Source organism: Thamnophis sirtalis, unplaced genomic scaffold (assembly GCF_051295495.1).
Source record: "Thamnophis sirtalis isolate CommonGarterSnake01/CBP01778 unplaced genomic scaffold, rThaSir2_p1.2 scaffold_4, whole genome shotgun sequence".
Classification (NCBI taxonomy): Eukaryota; Metazoa; Chordata; class Lepidosauria; order Squamata; family Natricidae; genus Thamnophis; species Thamnophis sirtalis.
Genome location: NW_028261384.1, coordinates 45,099,116 through 45,125,424, shown reverse-complemented (window position 1 = coordinate 45,125,424; position 26,309 = coordinate 45,099,116). Strand labels below are relative to the sequence as shown.

General features: G+C 35.6%; 1 protein-coding gene across 7 annotated transcripts in view; it reads right to left on the bottom strand.

The window, feature by feature from the left end:
* Positions 1-26,309, bottom strand: part of LOC106537560 (uncharacterized) — a 97,058-nt gene that overhangs the window by 59,108 nt on the left and 11,641 nt on the right. For 5 of the 7 annotated variants that reach the window (XR_015696352.1, XR_015696350.1, XR_015696351.1 and 2 more), the window contains exon 1: positions 23,198-26,005. Coding sequence is in view for 4 of the 7 variants with exons in the window: in XM_087712839.1 (XP_087568965.1) it covers positions 23,198-23,260 (63 nt within the window). In the remaining 3 variants the exon portion in view is untranslated. Of the gene's footprint in view, positions 1-23,197; positions 26,006-26,309 lie in introns of those variants that run through there. The other 2 variants (XM_087712837.1, XM_087712838.1) reach the window with 2 other exon arrangements.

Here is a 26,309-nt window from a genome sequence, read left to right as displayed (position 1 = left end):
CCTATTCCATCCCTCTCCATCTCTTAACTATAATTTTATTTCAGTTTTGATTTACACTTTATTTGTTTTAGAATTATTTATCTATTAGGATTTAAATGTTTTAATGCTGTAAGCTGCCCAGAGTCATGTTGATACCAAGATGGGTGCAAATAAATAAATAAGCAAATATTTAGACCCACTCAGAAACAATACTGTAATGCTTATATTTGCCTTTCTGATATCATAAATATGGAAACAAATTGTTCCTCTTGTTAAAAATATCCACTTTTATCACTGATAATTATAGACAATGATTATAAGAAAGGACATTGTTACCATAGGAAGAAGCAAATATAAACATTTCAAGGATCTAGATCACTGAGGAATGATTTCAATTATCCACTGACAATGGCCTTTCAGCTAATAAAAATATGAATTACCAGAATTTATACTTTCCAAATCAGTTTTTTTCATAGCTGTATGGATGCATGATGTCTGAATGAGAGACAGAGATGAAGAGAGAAAACTGAAGGTTACTTTAAATTTTTTCATCCAGCTGTTTTAAAGCAAAAATATCAGGTGTTCTTCCTCAACTAATGAATATCCATTATTAGCCATTATAGCCATATTACTAATGTAATAGCCAACCCTTTCTATTATTATTTTTCAGAGAATTTAGTGCTCAAATTTATTTTCAGATTACAAATATAATTTCAGTTGTATTGAATTTTGTGACTCCTCTCGAAAGTATTTCCTTAACTTTCTAAATTACATGCATTTTCCTCAAACCAAATATTATGGCTAGCCTAATTTAAACTACTTGAAAATAGTTTGGGAAGTTAGAGTTCTGCATATTCACTTACCTATAACTGAACTATAAAATGTTCTGTCTTTAACATAAAAAAACATGTGTTGACAAAACCATAAAATTATTTTAATAGGTGGTGAAAGAATACAAGATTTCAAAATCTTTTTAACAGTTGCAAGTATTCTTGCTTTCCTTTCAATGAAAAAACTATTCAGAAACAAAATCTTGAAAAATATGTTTAAGCTACAGTACTTCTAAATATGAATATGTTAACTTTTAATGATTAGAAATGAAGTGAAACAGTTCTAGAAAATGAGTTAGAACCAATAGATCAATCATTTAACAGTTTCTAGTTTAATCCCTAAATCCCTAATATATTAAAACTCTCATTCTCACAAATACTCTACATTAACACTTTAAATTTTTAATGTTGTTAATAAAATTATTTGATTACAAGAAGATATAATTGAGTCTATCATTATTTTTACTCTTAAACACTATATTGTGGAGTCAAATGAAGAATGCAATAGAGTGACTTTTCAGTATGACTTCTGATCAATACCAGACTTGGATCTTTGATTAATGTCAAGTAGTGGTTTATAAAATTTATATCAGTTTATACTACATTGGTTTGTATTAGGTAAATGCATTAGGCTCTTTAGCTGATCCACAACTCCATGCAGCCTCAGCCAATACTGTTATTATTTAAGAATGCCAAGAATTATAGTTTTGCAAATTCTAAATTATATATTCTTTGCCTCTGTTTTTTATATATATATATATATATATATATATATATATATATATATATATATATATATATATATATATATATATATATATATATATATATATATATATATATATATATATATATATATATATATATATATATATATATATATATAAATTTTCATAATTTCCATCTCCCTGTAAGGATTTCAATAGAATTTCAGATAGAATGGCTAACATAATGAAATGTAATAATGGCTGTTCTGAATTCCTAATCACAGAGAAATTGAAACAAATATCTAATGATACTAAAGTTAAATCAGATGCACAACCCTTGCCAAGATTCTGTTTTTATCAACTTTACTGAAATAACTGATCTCTCAAGGCTGAATTCATGATTGTTATTTAGACAACTAACACACACACACATACACACACACACACACACAAACACACACACAAAAAAACCTCCCTTTCTCCAAAAGTCTAGAGTAGCCCATACAAACCTTGTTGAGATTTAATGCATAAACTCTATGAAATGACTTAAAAATGATTTTAGTATGAAAGTTTGTTACAATTTGTACAATTATATTTTTGGTATGTTATATACATTATTGTCATTTGTCCAAAGCATCTCTACATAATAAATGCATCATTCAAAGACATTGTTTTAAAAAGGAAAAATAAGAAATGAGTTTGTACTTCAGTTATTAGAGATAAGTAGCATTGTGAACAAAGATTTCTTGAACATATCTATTTAAGTGTTTTGCAATGGATAACTATCAAAACCAGTTCCCAATGCCATAAACGGAAGATCATGTGATGATCCCTTCCATAAAATATACTTAGCCAATGGCATATTGGTTGCTAAAATGTTTGCATGATACATAGTCAGTAACAATTCTGTCACCTTTCAAAATAAGGCATATTATGCTACTTACTGTGCAAATGAATTTTTAGAGAGATGCCTCAAAAATGAAAGATTAGGCTGCTGGAAGAATAAAACAGCAAGCAACATGACCAACCAACCAATGTTGCTTTAGCTATTTTCCTTTCCATAAAATAACTTGGCAAAATTAAAACTCTGGACAAAGATATTCATAGAATTTATCTTGGAAATATAAAAATGAAATAGAGTGCATTTTGCTTAGTCCAGGCATACATAGTATATTGTAAGTGAAAATTTCTACAAAATTATCACTTGTTATAGAAAGAGATAAATAAAACGTCTGCTTTTACTATCCATTCATTTTACCAGATTGGCACTCCAGCCCAGCAAACAAAAGCAATAATTGAAATAGGGGTTGCCATTTAGCTGTGCTTTATTTGTAGACAAGAAGTTTCAAAAAGCATGAAAGTTGTTCATAAACTTCAGAACAGATTATTCATTCTATTAATTATTAAAGTGCTTAAAACATAACTGGTAAACTAACTGCAGGGAACTTCTCCTATATTTCGGTGTTTCTGATATACGACCAAAAGTAGAACAGATTGAGAGAGAGACATGTAAACTACATAGTTATGAGATTGTTGGGTTATTTTGTTCTGTTATAGTTGGCGACACTTATAGCACCTATTATTTTTCACATGGGTCACAGAAGATTTTCCAAGACAAGACTGAGATTCAGTGTGAGACTTAAGTGTTAGGCACAGCAAGACATTGTTTCTCTAGAAATTTACCCTGTATAACAATTATGACAAAGCTTTATTAATAACATGGCTACCATAGAGCACAGTGCGTATATATGCATATAGGTCATGTGTATATCTAAATGTATGTCAGTCCCAAGATTTAACTAATAACACTTCTCCTTATGACTTTTTTAATCACTGGACTTTAGACCATTTTTTTAATCCAGCCTTGGTGGTCAGATATCTACCTTTGAAATAATAGAAAATACTTCTATCTCACGTTTTAGATTTTGGCAGTGGTTTGCTCTCCATGCTTGTTTCAATTTAGTTTCTGAACATTTCATTACCAGACTAGCTAACAGCATCAGCAGAATTTTCTTGTCCTATCTGTCTTTAGCTTATATGTGTTTTGTGTGCCAGTGTGGTCAGTTGGTTGTGTGATTGGTTGTTTATTTGCAGGTATATTTAATTCTGAGCAGCTGATTGGTTGTCTTGCTGTTTAGCCGTTTGACCACACTGTACACAAGACATATATAAGCTAAAGAGGAATAGGAAATGAAAATCCTGCTGCTGATGTTACCAAGTTTGATAACGAAATGTTCAGAAGCTAAATTGAACCAAGCTTGGAGAGCAAATCACTGCCAAAATATCTCTAGCTTGTTTATATAATCCTTCTATTTATACCGGAACTTGCTCTGGAGATGGATCTTTGATTTGACTTTGGTTTCTGTGGATTTTTCTGGCATATGACCCTGTCTTTGGAACTGTGTCCAGCCAATATTTATTGTTACCCAGACAAGAATTGTGCCCTGCCTTGATTTATAACTGTTCAGGAATGCTTACATCTCTGTATTTACTGTAATTGACAATTTAAAAAATCAATTAAATCTCACAGATTTGTAAATTGCTTTCTATTTTCTGTCAAAGCTTTAAATAGGGTGGGTGATGTCCTGTAACAAGAGCTGATCTTTAAACTATATAGAACAGCACCATAAAGTGGAGAGAAATTTCATAGAAAGCAAAGTCTAGTCTTCAATGTCCTCTATGGTGTCAACATCTTCTGTGAGGACCTAGCATGACTGGATTAATCTTAAATAAAGTGCTGAGCAAATTGAATCACTACATAAAACAGGAGGCCTCCAAAACAATGGAGGGTGTACCAGGATGTATCCGGCAGCAGGTGCAGCTGGTCACTGTAGATGGCTTGAGATAATTGACTGAGTCAAGGCATAAACTGAATTATTATAAGTAAACCTAGCTATTGATCAGGTCAATTGCCTTATAGGCAGTTTAGATTTAACTGTTAGCAATGGAAAGAGGAAGATATTTTTAAGAGCTAATAGTTAAAAACAAGTTTGCACAAGACTTACATACTTGAAAGAAATTAAATGATTTCTAACTTTAGGAGCAGAGAGGTGGGAATAAAATTAGCCATCTTAGGGAGAAGATAGAAAAGGAAATTATTATTTTAAGTACTTATAAATTTATAGACAAAAATATATAGTGACAGAATTGCCAGACAGTTATTCAAGGAAAGGGAGAGTGTATGGTTAATCATAATAATGCAATTTTCTACATTCTGGGAAAAGAGGGCAGATAAAAGCAGGTTATCCATCCAAACAAAGTCTGCACTATGGGTCTTGTTTATTCCTGGTTTTAATCAAGTGGAAAAACTTCTTACTGGTCTGAAGAATCTCATAGGGAGATGAGTTTAAATGTTAACAGTTGAGCAATATTTAATGGGCACAAAAAGGAGATTGATTTTAGGGGGAAATAATTCTGCCTACATCATAAAATATCTGATTCTTTTGCATGCTAAAAATGTAAGATCCACAAAAGTTAAAACAAGAAGAGAACTTTGGCCACATGAATTAGTATTGTGTGAATAGGTGAGATATTTATATTCCAAATTCCTATGGTCAATCTGAATCTAAATTGGATATTTTGCCATTTCAATGAGATATCAGTGCTATGAAACTTTTTTAATGTTCGAAAATTCCTTGTTAAAGGATCTTTTTCGCTGAAAAGGTTCCCCAGAAGAGAATGTATAGGAAGGAAGCTTCTCTCAGATTCTAGAACAAATAAAGTCAGAAAGCAGCTTTTACAATATCTGGATGACAAAGGATGGACTGAGAAATAAGTGCCTTTGTAAGTAAAATAATTTACTCTGAGGTCAGCAATATAGAGCCGAGGTGGCGCAGTGGTTAAATGCAGCACTGCAGGCTACTTCAGCTGACTGCAGTTCTGCAGTTCGGCTGTTCAAATCTCACTGGCTCAAGGTTGACTCAGCTTTCCATCCTTCTGAGGTGGGTAAAATGAGGACCTGGACTGTTGTTGGGGGCAATATGCTGACTCTGTAAACCGCTTAGAGAGGGCTGAAAGCCTATGAAGCGGTATATAAGTCTAACTGCTATTGCTATTGCTAATATGGTTGAGAGCAAAATTAGAAAAATAAATGAATATAGGCAAAGTCCAAACAATGTTCTTCTCCCTCTCCAAAAAAACACGCACACAATAGCTGAAACATATAAATTGCTTTCGACAAAATGTAATATTTGTTTATTTGTTTGTTTATTTTTTAGACATATGAATGATGTTACATTAGCTAGGAGATTACAATGCCAATACAAAGTAGTAGTTTGACTGCCTGATAGCCTGTTCAGTTCATGCTTAGGTGCTTTCCAAGGTGCACCAGAGGTTGAGCCAGCTAGAAAAAAAGACGAATGGCATTCTGCAGCATTATTCAGGACCTTCTCCCTTCACCAAAGTCACCTTGCAAATGGGTGTAACATTTGGCAAGGTCCAACACCAGTAACTTTCTGATTGTCTGCACAAAGCACTAACTCATCTTCTCATTCAGGTGGTACCTATTTATATACTCACATAGAACATGCTTTCAAACTGCTAGGTGGGCAAAAGCTGAGACAAATGACAGGAGCTCATCCCTCCATGTGGCACTAAGATTCTTTAAACCACAGAGCCACCACATCTCTAGTAGCTCATATAATTCAATACAATAGATTAAAACATTTTACGTAGTAAAAAGTTTATTTTATTTAATAGATTGTAATAATCAAGAATTTCTAAATTTGTTTCAGTGTGGAAAGCAGGATAAATAATCAAACAATCCAAGTGATCTCCCCCACCCCCCAAAAAAAATCAGTCAAAAGGTCATGAAAAACATGCAACCTTCATAAATCAAGAAGGCTGAGAGATTGGACACTAATTGGAATACAATATTTAAACTTGCCCTAACAAGTATTAAAGGAAGTTGAATATTTGAGACCCTATTTCAGGAGAATCCAACTGCAAACTTCCCAAGAGCTAATACAGTAAAATTATGTGCTTTTTCTTAACTGTTTCAAGAGCTTGAATGTGGGAGGAAGATGGTAGCCATTTTCATGCTTATTGAATTCAGAAGCCAGTAATAAATGAACTACACATAGAAAATCATCCTGTAAGCAAAAATATAACCATGCAAATGAGGAGGTAGAAGAGTAGGCTATACCTCATTGATAAACTTTTAGACTGTGCTATTTTTGTAATGGGCAATAGTATTCTGAAGGAAACTAGGCATCATAAATGAGACTGAAATCAGGATTGCATTTGCAGAGATGGAAAAACAAGTCGACACCAAATGAAGATGAAATAATAAGAAAGATTCTGGACTGTGCTAAGATGGACAAGTTAACAAAAGAAATCCAAGGAAAGGAAGAGATAGAATATTATCTGGTATGATAAAAATGGTACGGGTGGCTGGAGGAAACAAACAAAGATTAAAGATAAGAACCTAAGAAAAAGAAAAATTACAAACTAAGGATAAATATTACATATACAAAAGAGGGACAAAGTTTGCTGGAGCTAAACAGCTAAAATATAGATAGATAAGTAAAAGATAATGAAACAAGAGGATTAAAAATGGTAAAATTCAAGGGAAATGTATTAGGAGGGAAAATATTGTATATAAAAAAGTACTGATTTAAAACTGCTATAAGAAGGAACATAAGGTTCCTGTGTGTTGTATAAATGTAATCTATGTCTTTGTCTTTGTGTGTTTAAAAAAAATGAGATTGATATCGTGTTTCCCCGAAAATATTTTTTTGGCCCAGGAAATATGGCCTTTGGCTTATTAAAGGGAAGGGATTGTTTTTGGGTTGCCGGGCAGCTGCTCCCTTGCGACCGAAGAGCCGGGCACAGCCTCAGGGTCGAATAGCTGTGTTGTGCTGTCGCAGCAGCAACAGAGCAGCCATGAGGTGACCACATTCGTGAGCAGCCACCCAGCAACCCCCTTTCCAGCCGGGCACAGCGCCACTGACTGAGTACCTGGAAGGCACCAAGCAATGAGAGCACCTGTTCCCTGAGGGAGAGAGGGAGGGAGGGAGAGAGAGAGAAATACAGTAGGGAGAGAGAAAGAGTAAGTAGGTAGGTAGATGTTTCAAGGTGTATTTATCCATGTTCTGGAGAAGGAAATCGCTGACAATCTGTAGTACCTAAGATTTGTTTCTGCTGGCATAGAACTTGATCAATGTAATTCTCATCAATAAGTTAAAGAGCTTTCCAAAAGGGGGAAAGTTTTTGCACTCTGCAAACCTCCCCCCCCCCCGAAATGGCCCATTTTTCACAAAAATGGGCCCGTATTTTGCCAAAGATTTTTGCATACATAGACTTAAGGAGTGCTGCTGGGGCAGGGGTGCAAAAAACGAGCCTGCTTTTTGCTCATTTCTGCCCTCCCCAGCCCCCAGGAGCTCTCTGAAAGCCTCCATAAGGATATGCATGGCCATTTTGGTGAAGGAGGCGGGGCTTTGGGAGGCAAAAAATGCTGTATTCAGTGTATAAGACACACCCAGATTTTCAGCCTCTTTTTTAAGAAAAAAAGATGTGTCTTAGACTCAGAAAAATACAGTAATTGTAACATCATCAGTGGCCTCTGTTTAATTTTAGAATTGGACGGTAGGCTCTTACCATGCTATTGAGAGTAGCCCATCTGTTTTAAGAGTCAGAGACATCTCTTCTATGTCTCTTTAATGTTTCAATCTGGCCTGTATAAATTTCATCATATATACCTGGATTATAATTGTAGATTCAGACATTATTCAATGTGGATATGCTCTATATAAATAATCCAGTTTATGAATGCTAACAAAAGTATCTCTAGAGCTACATATTTCTATGAATAACTATATTCTCTTAATTTGTATAAAAAGCTATGCCTAGATGTTTTAATAGCATTTCTCTTAGATGCTTAGATAGAGCTGAGGTGGCTCAGTGGTTAAATGCAGCACTGCAGGCTACTTCAGCTGACTGCAGTTCTGCAGTTCGGCTGTTCAAATCTCACCGGCTCAGGGTGGACTCAGCCTTCCATCCTTCTGAGGTGGGTAAAATGAGGACCCGGACTGTTGTTGGGGGCAATATGCTAACTCTGTAAACCGCTTAGAGAGGGCTGAAAGCCTATGAAGCGGTATATAAGTCTAACTGCTATTGCTATACTTATTGGGGGGGGAGACCTTCTGCTGTTAATAATTATTTGGAAAATATGCGATGTTTAAATTATGCAATAAATTCTTATCCAAACATTCTGAACACAATTCCTAAGTCTAAATGGCAACTCCTTCCCCACAACAGCCCCTTGAATTGTTCGCCGCCCTGAGTCCTCCCGGAGAAGGGCGGCATACAAATAATAAAATACAAATACAAATACAACAATTAAGCTCTAATAAATATATCCAGAGAAATATTTATAGATAATGTTGGAAAAGTTGTTAAGCAAGACTTTGAGAAACAAAAGTTTTTTTTTATCACATATTGAATGCAGATATTTCACAGCATACATTTTATTATGTTCACTAAAAAAATGTATGCTTTAAATCCATGAGTTTTCTGTGAAAACCTTCATTTGCTTGAAATTGTATTATCCACTTATCTTAAGAGTCTTAATAAGTCTTTTATACAGGCAAGTATTACTAAAAATTATACTCTTTTCAAACAATTCCCAACTACAAAATTGCTGAAAAGCAGATTTCAATTACTATGCTCTACATTCCCCCTTAATCTGTACCCCCAATGTACCTTGAAAATTGAGTTTTAGCAACATCATAAGATAGACAGATTGTCATGAGGGAAATCTGCAGTAAAAGGTCTGAAGTGTGAAGTAGCTGGAAGCCAGAAAAGCAGAAATGACCACTCCAAGATTCTTTAGGGCCAGGAATAAGAAAAATACAATGCCAATCTTGAGCAAATTAGAAACTCATAAGTTTCAGATGCCACATAGCTTTGTCTAGATATAAGACTTTCCCTAGTATTTATGTGAGGTATGATTATTTGCATTTCAAGTGCCCCCTTTCCCACAACAGTTTCAGTCCCTTAAAAGTGTCAGTTGCCAATCTGAAATGTCAAAGTCTGGAATATATTACTTTCCCAGGCTATCAGTATTCTTAATATGCTTACTTACAATTATAATGACCAGAAATAGAATTTCTTGTACTTGGCATTCTGCCACTATAGCATTCAAGATAGGCAATACAAGAAGGAAGTAATCAAGGGAGGGATATATATTTGGATATGTTTAAGGCTGGATACATTCCAGAAATTCTGGTGGTTGAAACTAGAGATTTTAAAGATAATGCAATGTTTTATAAGATCATGGAAATATTATGGTATGTTCTGCCATTTTCTTCATGTAGTAGATTGAGTTACAGTTAATTTTTTGATTGCATGTTCACACAGTAGCTTAATATGAATTTTTATTTTTGCAAAAGAAGGGGGTTGTAACAGGTGTTCTTAAAATTATACCTAGAGGTGCTATGAACAAAGCTAATGCTTCTTTGTTCATCATGTACTCGAACATAAACAAAACTTAACGTTCTCAGAGCAAGATAAATGTATATTAAGAGACAGGTATTATAATTATGAATCCTGGCACAATTGTTACCTTTTTTTTCTTTCACTTCTCTCTGTATGTATTTTGTAATAATTTTTCATCAATTGATGTTAGTCATGCCAAACCTTTTTCCTACAGGTTTTCTCTTAAGACTCATTCTCTTTGACCAACAAACAGTAGACCCCAATGCTATATGAGTTTGGAGGATCGTTGCTTACCCTAGATCAACACTGCAAATAGAGTCCTGAAGAATTAAATTATTTTAGAATTATATTTTAAATTATATTTTAAAAATGGAATACACAAGACAATCTGAATTAAACAATGAAGAGATTTCAGAAAGAAAAACATTATTTACAAAATGACCTTATTGGTTAAGTCTTATCACTGGCTGACATATAGAATGGGTGAACTTATTCCTTCAAGAAAATGTTCAGCCTACCTACTCGTTGGCTAGCTCACAATGTGATCTCCCCCACTATAAGCCCCATGGTAAAAATAAAATGTCTTGCTCCTGTTTACTTAAGAGATGACCAAGAAATATGTGACTTTTTAGAGAATTCTCTTTCCAGCAGCCTGCAATTTCCTTGGCTTTCTATGCTTCAATATATTTCAATTGAGCTTTTTCAAATTAGGAAGTATGGAAATCCAAGAGCTTCTGAGTGAATGAGAGGTATGAGACAGAGGAAAGATCAGTCCACCAAAAGCTCAACAGAAATTCTGAAACATTTTTCAAGTTTTAAAGAATCTCCACTTTTAGAGAAGAAGAAAAAACTTTTTTGAAAAATTGCAAGACAATTTCAGCAAATTATTCATAGTAATGTTAGTAATAATTTTCAAATCTGGAAGAGAATAGATTAATTCTCAGTATACCAACCATTTGGGAGATCAACATCTGGGATGATGGAACACATGAAACTAATATGTATAATTTCATTGATCAATCCTCAGTAAATCACCATGGCTCAGTATTTAATTCTCTTACCCTATCCCTTTCAGGATGGACAGCATCAAGATATACTATAAGAATATAGAACATTGCTTTCTACTGAGTTATGTTTAATAATCCATTGTTAAACACCAATTAATTATAAGATTTCAAGGATAAATTTTCCAACTGTATTTAGGATTACCAAGATTTGACTATGGAATTGTTGGCATCAAAATATGTCTTTTTCGAAACACGAATCTCATATTTAAGTTCTGAATGGATGTTAACTAATAACAGATGAGTTAATACTTGCTATAAATGAAAAAAAATGTGTTGGAGACTGAATACAGAGGACAAAGGTAGAGTGAACCTGCCTACATTGCATTTAACTTCCCAGAGGCTGGTGGGAGGAGCTGCTGGCTGTGAGTGGGGATGACTGTGAGGGAGTGCAGAGGACAAAGGTAGTGTCCTTATGGTGCACGGATCATATAACTATAAACCAAAAATAGTAATAATACATTCAGGGTTAGTGCACTTGAGATTGTGATTTTAAGGAATTCAGGAAAAATGGCATATGGACAACTGTGGGATCTGGCAGGGTAAGAGCTGTAAACCACAAACACAAAGCTTTCACTATGTCTCAACATAACAGATACAGTGCCCTTGCTTAATAGACCTTAATAGGAACACTAAAGTCAGAGGTCAAGGTAGTTGTGATAATGATAACTCAAATAAGGGGATCATGGTTTCAGATGAAGAATTTACTTTGGAAACGGGGAAGTGTGAATCAGGTATTACACATCAATCACACAGGCTGAGGAAGATATCCAAAAAGTCAAGCCACCTCCTGGTTGGTGATTCAATTGTAAGCGATGTAAATTTAGGAAAGGATATGGAGGTTTTGAAAGAGGTGACAGGTGTCTGCCAGGTGCTATTGCCTGCAGAGTCAAGAGGTGTATTCTTAAGGAAGTTAAGAATAGCAGTAAGGGGGAGAAAGGGGCTAACATCACAATGGCACAACATGCAATCCTGGTGCTCCAAGATCACAGTCTATATTTCTGCCGCTGGATGGTCCATTCGGACCTAAACTGTCCTGCAGAGATGGAGATTGAGAAGGGTACCTCCTGCTGATCTCAGGGACACCGCAAAGTCTCTGAAAGATCCAGAAATAGCCTTTTTTTCTGGTGACAGAAACGCAGCTAATGAAGCTGCTGAAGTTGGGACAGCTCCGGAATGGAAAGAAAGTGAAAGGAGAAAGTGGGTTGAATTGGTGAGGAAATTTTATTATTAGAAAAAGAGACTACCCCCAAAAAATAAGTTAAATTAAAATTGAAGATAGAAGACTGCAAGTAGCGAAATTAATCTATATTAAACTTAGTGTGTTATCCTGTTTCTAATTTTTTTCATGGATGGAATTTTTCCAAAGACTCCCTATTTTTTAAACTGAATGGATTAATTTTTCTTCTTCTTTTTTCACTTTTGCTTACACTTATGGATTAAATAAAATTTTCCTTCTTTTTTATAACATTTGATTGAATTAATTGGATTGTTTTTGATCTTCATTTAAGGATTTTTTTTTCTTTCTTAACCTTGGAATATAAAGAAGATTATAAAGAGGGTTGTAACAATAGGAGGAAAAGCAGTTACACTGCCACTTAAAGGCTGGAGGCTGGATACATTGTTTTTTCTTCTTTCTCTTTGATCACTTGAGATTCAAGGTTCTTTCAGTTCATTTACTGACAGTGAGAGTAGGAAGAGGACAAGTTGTTTTTACAGGTGCTTTTTGGGAGTTCTATCACTAGCTAGTGGAGGGGAGACAACATTTTGACTTGAAAGTTAATAAATAAAGATGTTTGAAGTTTATTAAAATAGCCTTGAATCCTATGGTGGCAGTACCTGCAAAATTGGAAGAATGACTCAACAGGAAAAAGAAACTGTAACATTGCAAATGATTATGTTTGAAATTGAAAATCTATTAGTTGTGACAGAGAGAATTGAAAAGAGATTGGAAAATATGGAATACAAAACAAAAAAAATTGATGGAAAAATTGAGGATGTTTATCAATGATGGAAAGAACAGATGGTGGGTTTCAAGCTTTTATAAGATACAAAAGGAACAACATGTTGCGAAGAGAAGTTCATATAAGTAACATTAAACAAATGAAAACAAGCTATGATACACCTCTACTCTGTAGAATATTAATGCTACAAATGGAAATAGATATAAGACTGCACTATTACTGGAAAGATACAGGTTGATGCAATGAAAATGTATAATAAAAACTAAGCTAAATTTAGTTTACTAGTAGTATGTATAAAATGAAGTGCCAATAGCTATAGTTAAATAATGATTAATAATGATAATATATATATAGATATATTAGTTTGATAATATGAAATTTTATATAAACAAGACATGGAGAATATGAGAGGAGGTTTAAAAGCTTTAGCTAGAATATGTTATAAAGATGTATTGCGATTGGATGATTTTAGGATGATTTAATAGAATGTTATCATATAATCCTATTCTAGATTTTGAATATTATATATAAAAGGATGTAAAAACAATTATAATCAAATTAAGGTTGATATAATAATCGTTATATACATGAATGTATGTGAATTTAAAATATGCGATTTGATATGAAAAGCAGGGGATGACTATGGAAGAGATGCATAGAAATACTGTAACCAACTGACTGTCAGGCCTGCAATTATATCCCTTTTAGGATCTTTGGCCTGACACACTTTCTCTTATTTCATTATGCTGTTTCATTAGTATAGTTGATGGGAGAGGGGAATAGAAAGGAGTAGGATTGTGGAATGTGTTGTTGTCATTCTTTTCTAGAAGACCAAGGTCATCTTTTGTCTCCGCACTTTTACACCTGACCAGAAGCAGCTGGGTGGAGATGCCAGCGTGGAAGAAGATTGGACCATGTAATGGATTTGTGGGTGTCGGGACAAGATCATGAACTTTTAACTGGGTGGAATCCCAGGAAGCTCTTTAGAATTGGGATTTCACAGATGTGCTAAGATGTCTGCTTTATTAAATTGAAACTTTAAGGATCGTTTTGCCTTGGACTCTGATTTAATTCTACATGATACTTGAAACGCTGACATTATCCCAATTCCCTCTTCAAAATAAATCACCCTCACGGGGCTGGGGAGGTTGCTGTTTCCCAATGCTGACTGACCCATCAGTGTAAAATATCAGCGAACAATTATGAGAAAGCCTTTTGAGATAAGAAGCTGAGATGCGACGCCTCTCTTCAAATCTTCAAAGGTGAAGGAGTTTCTCTTTTAAAATTTATTGCTGCTGGCAAGAAGTCCAGCCTGTGGGTGCTGGAAAGGAGGGGAAGAAGCTTATTCTCAACGCAACTAGAGGATGGCCAGAGGATCTGATGAATGGAGACCCTCACGCAGTCATCTCCGATGGGCTTCCAGGACCATTTTGGACAACTAAACGTGAGTTTAGTTGTCCAAAATGAACAACGTGATGTGCTCCCCCTCCTTCCCCCCAGCCAAGGCTTGGAAAAAAACCTGGAATGGAGATTTTGACTCCTTCCAAACGGGGATAAATTAAATGAGCCAATACCCTGCAACTGAGTTGAAGACAGAATCCCTATTAAGATGGGATTTTCAACCCAGCCAGCAAGAACGGATTTGGCCAGCATTTTTCACTTGCCAGCCACCGGAAATTGGGCTGCAGCTTGTGAATGAAGCACCACTAAATTGGACTTTCTTCCCAGACTATGGATGGATAAGATGCCAGTGGGCACCTCCTGGGCCATCTGTCCTCCAAGACAGCAGAGGGGCCCTTGGCATATAAAACCCCTAGCCAGCCATCATTGGTTGAACTGCAACCTGTGAATCAGGCAACCTTGGGATGGGTCTTAATTCCAGGTCATGGATGGAAGGGATTCCAATTGGTACTTGCCCTTCCTCAGTAGATGGCACCATGGCAGATAACTGGGCAGTGACCAACTGAGGGATTGACCTCCCCACCAGTTCCAGTCTCCCCTGCAGTGCCCCGACAAGTTCTTACCCAACCTTCCTACAGAAAAAGGTTCTCAACAATGGAAGAAGGGATTACCAAGGGGCAAGCTATATAATGGATGGTGGAAAAATGTGATGAGGCGATTCCTAACTTTAGAAATGTTCCCTTCCTTGGGGGGGGCAATAAGACACCACCTTTGCTGTCAACTTGGCCACAAAGCGTCAGAGTGCTTGGCTCCAGCCCCATTGCCACAAACGTGCACACCAACCGCCCCAGCGGTAAAGACAAGGCCCAGATGCCACCACAAAAGAGTCATCTTGGCCAACAACATTTAGAAGAGGATCCCCAACTTAAGGTGATGAAGAGTCCTACCAAGGGGAAGGCCTCAGAGAAGGAAAAGGGTCAACAACCTCTGGAAGAGGATCCACAACTTAAGGTGACAAAGAGTCCTACCAAGGGGGAGGCCTCAGAGGAGGAAACTACTGAAGATGACCCAATGGTGAATGCAACCATCCACCCCTTTGCCTTCCAAGTCAACCTCCAAGTGCCTGAAATGAGGTTTGAGGGGGAAGTTGAAGCAGTTGCGAGCACCAGTTGCGCACGATGCTTAATCAGCATGTCGATTGTCAAGCAACTAGGCATAAGCACAAGACCTCTAGCCTGTCCCATTCAGGTTGAACAGGCAGATGGAATGCTAATTTGAGGGGCCCAAACCACACTAGTAACTGAACTTGTGAAGTTACAAGTGGGCCGCCACTGCGAGCTTCTCAGATTCATTGTGGCTCCAGAGATGTCAGAGAAAATAATCTTGGGGCTTGCATGGCTTGACAAGTGGAAGCCTACGATAAAGTGGGAAGATGATGGTAGGAAATTGATGATTGTGGTTGAGCCGCTACCACCGGTGGAGGAAAAGGGCCAGCCAGGGATGATTGAATCCAAGAGCCCAAAATCTGCAGCAGAGACAAAAAACCCAGCTGTCCAACAAGTACCCAAAAACTTGTTGGGGATATTTTGTCGAGAAAACCGCAGCATGATAGTAATAAAAGCCAGGATAAGCTGATGACAGATATGAAATTGGCACTCCCAACAGACCAGTGGCTCAACAAGAACCAGGAAATCCTAACGATGGAAAATGGATTAGCCTGGAAGGGGTCCAAACTGTACATCCCCGTGGAGTTGAGGCTGGAAGTTCTACAACGAAGCCATGAGGCGGAACTAGGAGGCCACTTTGGATTCCTAAAAACGCTCCACTTCTCCAGGCATCAATTTTGGTGGCTAAAGATGAATCAGAGGTGGAAGATTACATAAAAAGCTGTGCTACTTGCACAACAATGAAACCATTGCCGGAGAAGTCCCCAGACTGCTACAACGAGTGGCCAGCCTAACCGACCATGGGAAGAGGTCGCAATGGACTTCATCGTGGGACTCCCAGAAAGCAGTGGGAATAGAGTAATCTGGACAGTCATTGACTTGGTTTCCAAGCAGGTGCACTTCATCACTTGCCCAGAGTTGCCGTCCACAAAGAAATTAGCAAAAATGTTTGTGAAACACATTTATCGCCTGCACGGATTACCCAAGAGAATCATTTCAGACCACGGAATCCAGTTCACAGCCACGTTCTGGAGCCAGGTCCTGAGATCCATTGGGTCCACACAAGAACTGAGCTCAGAGGTTCATCCCAGCATGAACTGCGCAGCAGAAAGAGCCAATGCAGTGAAGGAACAATACATCCGGTGTTATGTGGACTATCAGCAAGACAAGTGGTCAGACTTGCTACCTTCGCCAAAGTGGCGTACAACAATGCAGTTCATAGCAGCACTGGATTTACTCCTTTCCAGATTACCAGTGGCATGGAACTTGTTCCCATGCCTGAGCTGTCTAGAGAACCTCCCTCCTCCATGTCTTTGAATTAATGGATGGACATTATAGCAATGGCAATAGCAGTTAGACTTATATACCGCTTCATAGGGCTTTCAGCCCTCTCTAAGCGGTTTACAGAGTCAGCATATTGCCCCCACAGTCTGGGTCCTCATTTCACCCACCTCGGAAGGATGGAAGGCTGAGTCAACCTTGAGCCGGTGAGATTAGAACCGCCGAACTGCAGATAACAATCAGTTGAAGTGGTCTGCAGTACTGACCCTAACCACTGCGTCACCTTGGCTCTTTGACATTCTAAAGAAAGGATGGGAGAATACAAAGAAGGCTCTAGCAGATGCAGCAGAAGCCTACAAGAAGCAAGCTGAGAAACACTGCTCGCTTCCATGTGGGGGACAAAGATTTTTTGTCTACCAAATACATAAGATTAGGAATGCCTAGCAAGGAATTTGGTCCAAAATTTCTAGGTCCATTCCCAATAGTGAAGATAGTTAACCCAGTTACAGTTCAACTCAGTCTACACAGAAGTCTAGGGAAAATTGACCCAGAGTTTCATTGTAGCTTGTTGAAACCAGTAATTGGGTCTAGCATAAGAACATACACCCAAGCTTTCTCTCCTCCTGTAGTGATAGAAGGGGAACTACAATCTGAGGTGGAAAAGATTGTAGACTCCAGGCTGAATAGGGGTCACTCACAGTATTTAGTGCAATGGAAGGGTTACCCTTTGTCTGAAGCCACTTGGGTGAAAAGCTGGAACTTAAAAGTGGAGAAGTTAGTAAAACAATTCCATGACAAGTTTCCCAATAAGCCAAAGGTCCCCAGCGGGGGGGGGGGGAGGTGGTTAATTGTGTTATGTTAACTTTTATGTTATTCTCTTTTCAGGAAATGTTTTTTTTTTCTTTTCTGAGGAGAGGCCGCCTGTCAGGCCTGCAATTATATCCCTTTTAGGATCTTTGGCCTGACACACTTTCTCTTATTTCATTATGCTGTTTCATTAGTATAGTTGATGGGAGAGGGGAATAGAAAGGAGTAGGATTGTGGAATGCGTTGTTGTCATTCTTTTCTAGAAGACCAAGGTCATCTTTTGTCTCCGCACTTTTACAACTGACCGGAAGCAACTGGGTGGAGATGCCAGTGTGGAAGAAGAAGATTTGACCATGTGATGGATTTGTGGGTGTGGGGACAAGATCATGAACTTTTAACTGGATGGAATCCCAAGAAGCTCTTTAGAATTGGGATTTCACAGATGTGCTAAGATGTCTGCTTTATTAAATTGAAACTTTAAGGATCGTTTTGCCTTGGACTCTGATTTAATTTTACATGATACTTGGAACACTGACACTGACACACTTTCTACAATTTGTAATGGAAGATTTTTTTATTTTTATGTTTGTTTGTCTTTATTTATTTATTCAAAAATAAATAATTGTTTATAAAAAAAAGAATGCCAGTAAGGACTGTGATGTGTATGCTATTATACAATACATCCTGGCACAAATAATGAGTCCCAAAAAGATGTACTTTCTGTGCACAATGATTTCCAGAGTTGGCAGTATGAACTTAGTAGTATAGGTTGTAGGCTTATCTTTTCAGAGGTTTTTACTAGTATATAAGGAACAAAAAGGGAAAGACCAGTGTGTAGCAGAGTTTAATGTGTGGCTAAAGGAGTGGTGTAAAAGGAAAGGCTTTGGTTTTATTAGTCATGATGCCTGCGGCTGGTCCAATGAAAAACTGTACAAAAGAGATGGTTTGCATCCATCAAAGAAGGGGACTGAGTTACTTGGCATTACATTCACAGATTTTCTGGATAAACATTTAAATTGAACAGCAGGGACAGATAATTAATTGATGCAAAACATTTATATAAGTATAAGTAAGTATAATCTTTATTGTCATTGTATTTAAATACAACAAAATTGGGTGTATCCCCATCAATCTAAAATGAATAGGGTTATCAGTGCATGTAACATAGATCTTTGTGCAGATAAAATTATCAACCTTGCAGTCAAGCAAAACCATGTGCACTAATCAAACAGAAGGCAAGAAAGTAGAGGCAGTCAGACACAACACAGGTTATGTAGACATTAAATATAGGGTCAATCAAAATGGACTCAACTGTCTATACACCAATGCACAGAGTATGAGGAATAAACAGGTGAATTAGTAATTCAAGTAAATGAAGTCAGATATGATATGGTTGCCATTACGAAAACCTTGTGGGATGAAACCCACAAATGGAACATACAGCTAGAGAGATTCTGGAAAAGATAATCAAACAACGAATTAGCAAACACCTAGAAGCAAACAATGTAATAACCAAAAGCCAATATAGGTTCATCAAAAACAGATCATGCCAGACTAATCTTATTGGATCCTTTGACAAAGTGACAAAATTAGTGGACCAGAGGAATACTGTCAATATAATTTACTTGGACTTCAGTAAGGCATTTGATAAACTAGATCATAACCTACTGCTAGATAAAGTAGAAAAATGTGATTAGACCGCATCACCACCAGATGGATTTGTAACTAAAACTATTCTCCAAATCACCTGAGGGTAGGACAAGAAGCAATGGATGGAAACAAATCTAGGATAGAAGCAACTTAGAACTAATGAGAAATTTCCTAACAATTAATTAATCAGCAGAACAACTTGTCTCCAGAAGTTGTGAATGCTCCACCATTGGAAGTTTTTAAGAAGATGTTGGATAATCATTTGTCTCAAGTGGTGTAGGGTTTCTGGAAGTTGGACTAGAAGACCTCCAAGGTCCATTCCAACTCTGTTATTCTATATACTACATAAGCTTGCATTCATGAAAACTTGGGTATAAGATTAAGAGCACTTCTATCAAGGTTTATATCCTCCCTAAAAGAGCTATAAATAAAATGCTAACCAAACACTGACTAAAAATGTGGAACAAAGATAAACTGAAGGTTCCTTATTGCTTAGATTAATGCTACTATTCAGTATCATGAATTTCTATTTTCTAATTAATCATTCTCAATAAACTGTGACCACTTAGTAAATTACTCAGAAAATTCAAAGCAAAAAATATGACATCCCTAGTGAGTCCCATTATTACAGTAGATATACTTATTTCTTACAAATGTCTTTGGGGTGGGGGGGAAATAGAAATGTGTTGGTGTTTATTACATGAAGCAAGAGTTGTATAAGATAGTAATATGTCATGTTGGTTACATTTTCTAATGAAAAATATAAATATGTGGAAATATTTGTTATGTGCTATTTCTCATACTTTTCAAGTTCCTAGTAAAATAACCCTTAATGGCATGTAAAATAACTCTTGGTGGTTAACCTTGTTAATTCAGACAAGTTACGAAGCATGACATTAGCAAAAGAACTGTGTCATTTACTTTAAAACCAGAGAGGAAGAAGATAAAGAGATTTAAAGGTAAGCTACATGAGTTATCCAGAGATTAAAAAGGAATTTTTGAGGCAAGAAAAGTGAGCACTGTGGGTTTGATATTATGGAGTAGAGGTGTATCATAGCTTGTTTTCATTTGTTTAATGTTACTTATATGTTTTTATTTATCCCTATCACTTTGAAAGATAGCATAAGAATATCTAAAATAAACATCAACAAAAAACAAGAATCTTTTGAATGTCTTAATATTTATTTTATTGGTTATCATTTTTACATCCTTTTTGCTTACAATGTTGAGTCAATCACTATATCTTAGCCTGTTTCAAAAGGTTATCCAGGATTCCTTGTTCAAATGAAGACCTAAACTTGGATTTATTCGGTTCTAGTCCAAAACTTCAACAACTAGTTCTGTTATATAAATAAAAATATATAGTTTGGAAATGCATTCCTACTTAGTTCCATCTATAAAAGATAGCTAATAGCAATCTTAAAAAAATCATTATTTTCAGAAAATTAAAATAATTTTAAGACAAAAACCTTAGGTGAATTCTCAAAAAGTGAGGACTGAGGTATTCATGGTCACAGAATGCAGACTACAGAAAAGCAGAGTTTAGAAGTAGTAGCCTTGAAAAGGATAATTACTAACACACAAAATTGATAGGGGTCTCAGTTTAGTGTATGAGTCACAATGTTAACGTTCTCATTAACACATTATAATTTTACTTTTTATCTCCTGTATCTACTGCCCAAAGATTGAAGATAGACCTTCTTCCACTTAACAATATCTGTATGGTAGATTCACACAAGCTTAAAATGGAACTGTATGTTTATTACAAAAGAACACTATAAATTTCACATTGCCTTGTTTGAGTTTCAGGACTAATGTGGGCATTGTGATAGCAACTAAAAGGGAAAAAAGTATAAGCAAGAGAATAATATTTAACACTTTGTTTATCTCTTCTTTCCCTACAAAAATTCTTTCAAAGGTTATTTGTTTGCTTTGTTCTTTGACAAACTAAACTTGAAAACAACTCTAATGTGACAATACATCCGCAGAAAAAAGGGACATTTGGAGAAAACGTTGGTAAATCCAGATTTGCAAATACATGTTCATACCTTTAAATTGTATAATGTTGGTCATAATTTTGAAAATATCTTGGCATTCCTCTGATGCCAGAGATTTACAAAAGCTGATCTAACCCATTTGAAAATATATGGAAGTTCTTATTTTTATTTCCAGCATGAAACCTTATTTTAAAAATACAAACTAGCTGAACTGTTAAGGGGTCAAGACAACTACGAATTACTATGCAAACTATATAAGAGGACAGTCTATTTAAAGTATTAATATTCTTATTAGTAACAAAGGTTGACATGTAGTAAAAATGTTTTACATGTTTCTTTGGACGTTTGTTTTCTATTTCAACTACTTCCAAATTTTGCTTATCTTTGTAAGACATTTGACCAACTCATAGCCCATGAGCCACAGATAGTAGTTAGTTGCTTTTTACATATGTGGCCTGGTAACTTTTAGATCCAACACTCATTTTCCCCCATTGCCCATTACTTTCAATGAAGACTAGATTGCTATACTTCCAGTGCTGTAAATAGAAGAGAAACATTAACCTGATTAGAGTCAATATAGATTTTTTCCCCTGAAATAATTCTTTATACAGTCTGGGATACAACTAATAATGTGCAGTTTCCATTATTGTAAAATAAATAAGACACAAATTTAGCATTCATTGGACTAAATGGTTCATAAGGAGATTTATAAAATGAGATTTGAACTTGGCTTTGGCCAAAAATTAAGTTCCCATTGTATGTAATTCTTCAGCCTCAAGAACAGAAGCTAAATTATAATAGTCACTTCATATTTTTTAGAACTTTTTTCAAATGCTCACAATTACACAACGTTTCTCTTTTTGGTAATGATTCAGCAATTTCCAAGGGGCTGGATACTGAAATCAGTTATCCCAACATTTAAGAGATTTTAAAAAAGGACTTTTTCATGCCAGATGTAATCGTTTGAAGCAAATTAGAAAGTACAGAAAATTACCCTTGAAAATAACTTTAGGGTAATTGTGGAGAACCACACCCTCTTTTCACACCTTTTAAAATTTGAGTTATCACTGCAAATAATGCTACAATAGTAGTAACCTTGAGGGCAAATACTTGAAAGTGAGCCCATTAGCAAGACTATATTACACATTGTACAATGTCCCTTGATGTAAAGAAACCACCAAGAAGATTGAGTCAAGATAAATATTATGAATAACTTTACAGCCTGAGGAATGAACAGCAAAATTAATTCAATGTATTCAAATTTAAATAAAATTAATTTTGTTAAGAAACTGTAACTGAACTAGATTATTTTGACTTTTTGAATAAAAAAGCATGATACATTTCTTCCATTTAAATTATTTCCACAAGTGGAAAACCCTTACTAATTGCATTTTCCAAGTACCCCCTCACAACTGTTCTAGGTGTACAAACTTCACATGTTAAACCAGATTTGGATATTCTATATTAGCAAACTGTATATTTAAACAAAATGATAAAACTGACAGATCAGCATGCATCATTAGATTGGGTTTTTAAGTCCAATGTCTGTAACTGCCAGAGATCACATATTCAAGTCTTCTCAGTGATGCCCCGCCCCCTTAGATCAGTGTTTCTCAACCTTAACAACTTTAAGATTTGTGGATTACAATTCCCAGAATCTCCTATTTTCAAAGAATTGTAGAATCATGGCTTTGCAGAACAGCATATGGAGATGACTAAAGATCTGCTGCTCAAATAAGTGATACATTAAAATGTTCTTGCTGTATTGATTGTACTATTGATATTCTAGATTTAAAGTTTAAGTTAATTGAAAGCCATTTGAAGCCATCAGAAATAGTTATATATAAGCCAAAATGATAAAATAAATACATAAATAATCTTCATAGTAATGGATGTCCAAGATGGAAATACTTACTGATTGCAGTGTGTTCATGATGAATTCATCCTTTAAATTCTTTTCCACAAGTTCTGGCCACATGGTCAAATTCTATCACAGTTGCTTCCATCATTTGCTTATCTGAAACAATTAACAGGTGAGAATGGGGCAGTTTGTAGACAAACAGAACAAAACCTTTTTTATCCTATGGTATTTTCTGAGGCTATCTGAACTTGGAGTATTAACTGGAAAATTTTGATGTAGTGTTGTAAAAGTGCTATCTGGATTCTATCCTGCTTATCTTTTCTTTGATCAAAGCTTGGTAATGATTTTGGTAATGGTTGCACTGAATCACTGACATGTAGGAACAGGCTCGTCTACTTAAAAAGATAAACAACAAGATGTAAAAAATTTAAGTTAAAACTTGGAAGCTAGGAAACAAAACCTTCAATGTAGGTTACCAACTTTTCATTTAATAAGACTTGCAAAGGATTAATGCTGTACCAGCAGGATTTGAGGGGTTTTTAGTTACACAAATGATGATGTGGCCAGTTCTGTCCTTCAATAAATAAGGACAAGTCCCCAAGCTTAGCTCTATTAGGAGTTGAAATAAAGTTTGCAAAATTAATATTAATAATATTAGTAGAATATAAAGATGCTGAGATATTCTGAATAAACGTAATTGAAATATTGCAGAAAAACCATGGTTGATAATGGTTTTGTTACGGGTAGATATATTTAATTTTTACAGCTCTTACCTTTAAGTATTATGTTCTCATAAATAAACTTTATCCCAAGTACCTGTAATTACTGCTCATGTTAATATTAATATACAGATACACAGAAAGGAGACTGTGTCCCTCAATATTTGTGCTGATAGAAATGCTAGAAGATCTCTATCATAACAATACTCCCTTGTTCCCAAGTTCATTATAGTCACTTATATTGTTACTGTAAATCTTTCTAATGCCCCCATTGCCTCACTACAAAGAACATTTTTATAATGAGGGGTGGGGTATTAAAAAAGCAAACTCCATTCTTTACTAAATTATATTTTTAGTATCAGCACCATGGTGATTAAATCATAATAAAGCCTTTTAAAAATCATGTGAACATTCATCTGTAGTAGGTATCTATGTAAAAGAAAGAAAGCTGCTTCAGGGCATTTGCTAAGCTTCTTTGCTTTGTCCATCAGTTTCTATTCTATGACCATCCTGAAAGATTTATGCTCCGTGTTTTGAGAGAGTGTTATTAAATAGCTTTGCAGAATTAAAAAAAACATTAAAATTTAAATATAACTTTTTAAAATGTGTGTTGGACCTTTGTGTCGTTCGAAAGAGGTCAAGTTCAAGACACTTATGAAAACACTACATCCAGGGAGACTACAAGAGAAAGACTATTAGCTTTGCTCTACTTTTCTCTACCATTCTTTGATAATAAAATGATGTTATGAGCAGCGAGAGCAGCAATGGAAGGAGAAACAAAAAGTAGAGAGGATCCTATTGACATTTTAGTTCTGAGACAGCAAATATTTTACTGTGGAGTAAGTCCCATCATATTCATTGCTTCTTATTTCTGAAAAAGAAATTTGGAGAAACAATTTTATTATTCAAATGGGTAAACATCTTTTAGCCATTTTAAATTTTAATTCTATTTCACAATAATCTGTTGAGCAACATTATTGCCACGAATAGTAGGTATTTAAGAGATACTTAGTCTTTTTAAACTACAGCTCCCACAATTCCATGCTGTTATGGGCATGGGTGATATGAAATGAAATATTAAACATCTGGAGGATAATAGTCTATCTGAGAAGATATATTAACATGTCCAAAGATATTGCTTTCTTAAGCCAAGTAGTAATTACATTTCATGAATAGAGGGTTATGTAAGAATTTCAAAGCTGCAACTTTTCAACTATGTAATTGAGAATACATCTAAGTACTCAGTTACAACCATAGTTAGTATATGCTTATCTTATTCTTCCTTCACACACACACACCAACAATCTTCAGAAGCAAAAAGTTAATTGACAGGTTTGCTTAAAAGTGCTTTAGTACAATGGTTCTTCATCCCTTGGTAAGTTATTATTATGGGAAAAATGCTATATACAGTAACTGCTACACCAAATATTCTGAGTTACCCTGAACATTCAGTTTCTGTAGAAATCACATAGGCTCCATCCATATTTTTACACCTTATCCTACAGATAAAACTACTGACAAGGAAATCTGATTTTATATTGATTACTTAAATATTTTTGTGACATCACAAAAATAGAACAAAGGTAGTCCAGAAGTAATACCTATTCCAAAAAATTCTGCTAATTCATAAATTTATATAAGTACAACTCTAAGATTAATCTCCATATTGGGGTTAGGTTCAGGTTACTGTCTCACCCCACTAGGACTGGCCTGCGCCACTGGTAGAAAACACAAACTGAGGGTCCCATCGGTCAAGAAATTCCACTGGCGGGAAGGGTTTCCTCTGCCATGGTGCCTGGCTTTTGGAACATACCCCCTGAAGTGAGATTGATGCCCATCCTTCTGCCTTCTGTAAGAGCCTGAATACCTGATATTTGACAGGCTTGAGGCCCCAATGGGGTTCTATCACACTGAAAGTGGTTAATGAAATAAGAGGCAATCACCCCCTCCGCATATCCTGCTTCCTCTCCAACTTTTAATTATAATTTTATTCTATTGTAATTCTATTTAATTGTAATGTTATTCTATTGGAAATTTTTATTGTTTTAGAAATATTTATGTTTTATGGTTTTAATTGTTTTAATCCTGTAAGTCACCTAGAATCATTTCAAAATAAGCTAGACAGTAAGTAAAAATATAAAGTAAAATACAAACAAAACAAATAAAACATTCCTTGGTATTACTTGAAGTTAGCATGGTGAATATGGCAAACACATGGTATTATTTGGATTCCCACAACTTTCTTTAGAAAATATAGTCTATTATTAAATTTCTAAGGAAATTTTCAGTCATCCAGGTCATGGTTGTCTCAAAGATACTTTTTGAAAATGTTGCCTTTTGAAAATGCACCTTTGAGATAGTTTGTTATTTCTTTTATTTATTTTTTTATTGTTACATGTATTTCGAGCCAAGGTGGCGCAGTGGTTAAATGCAGCACTGCAGGCTAC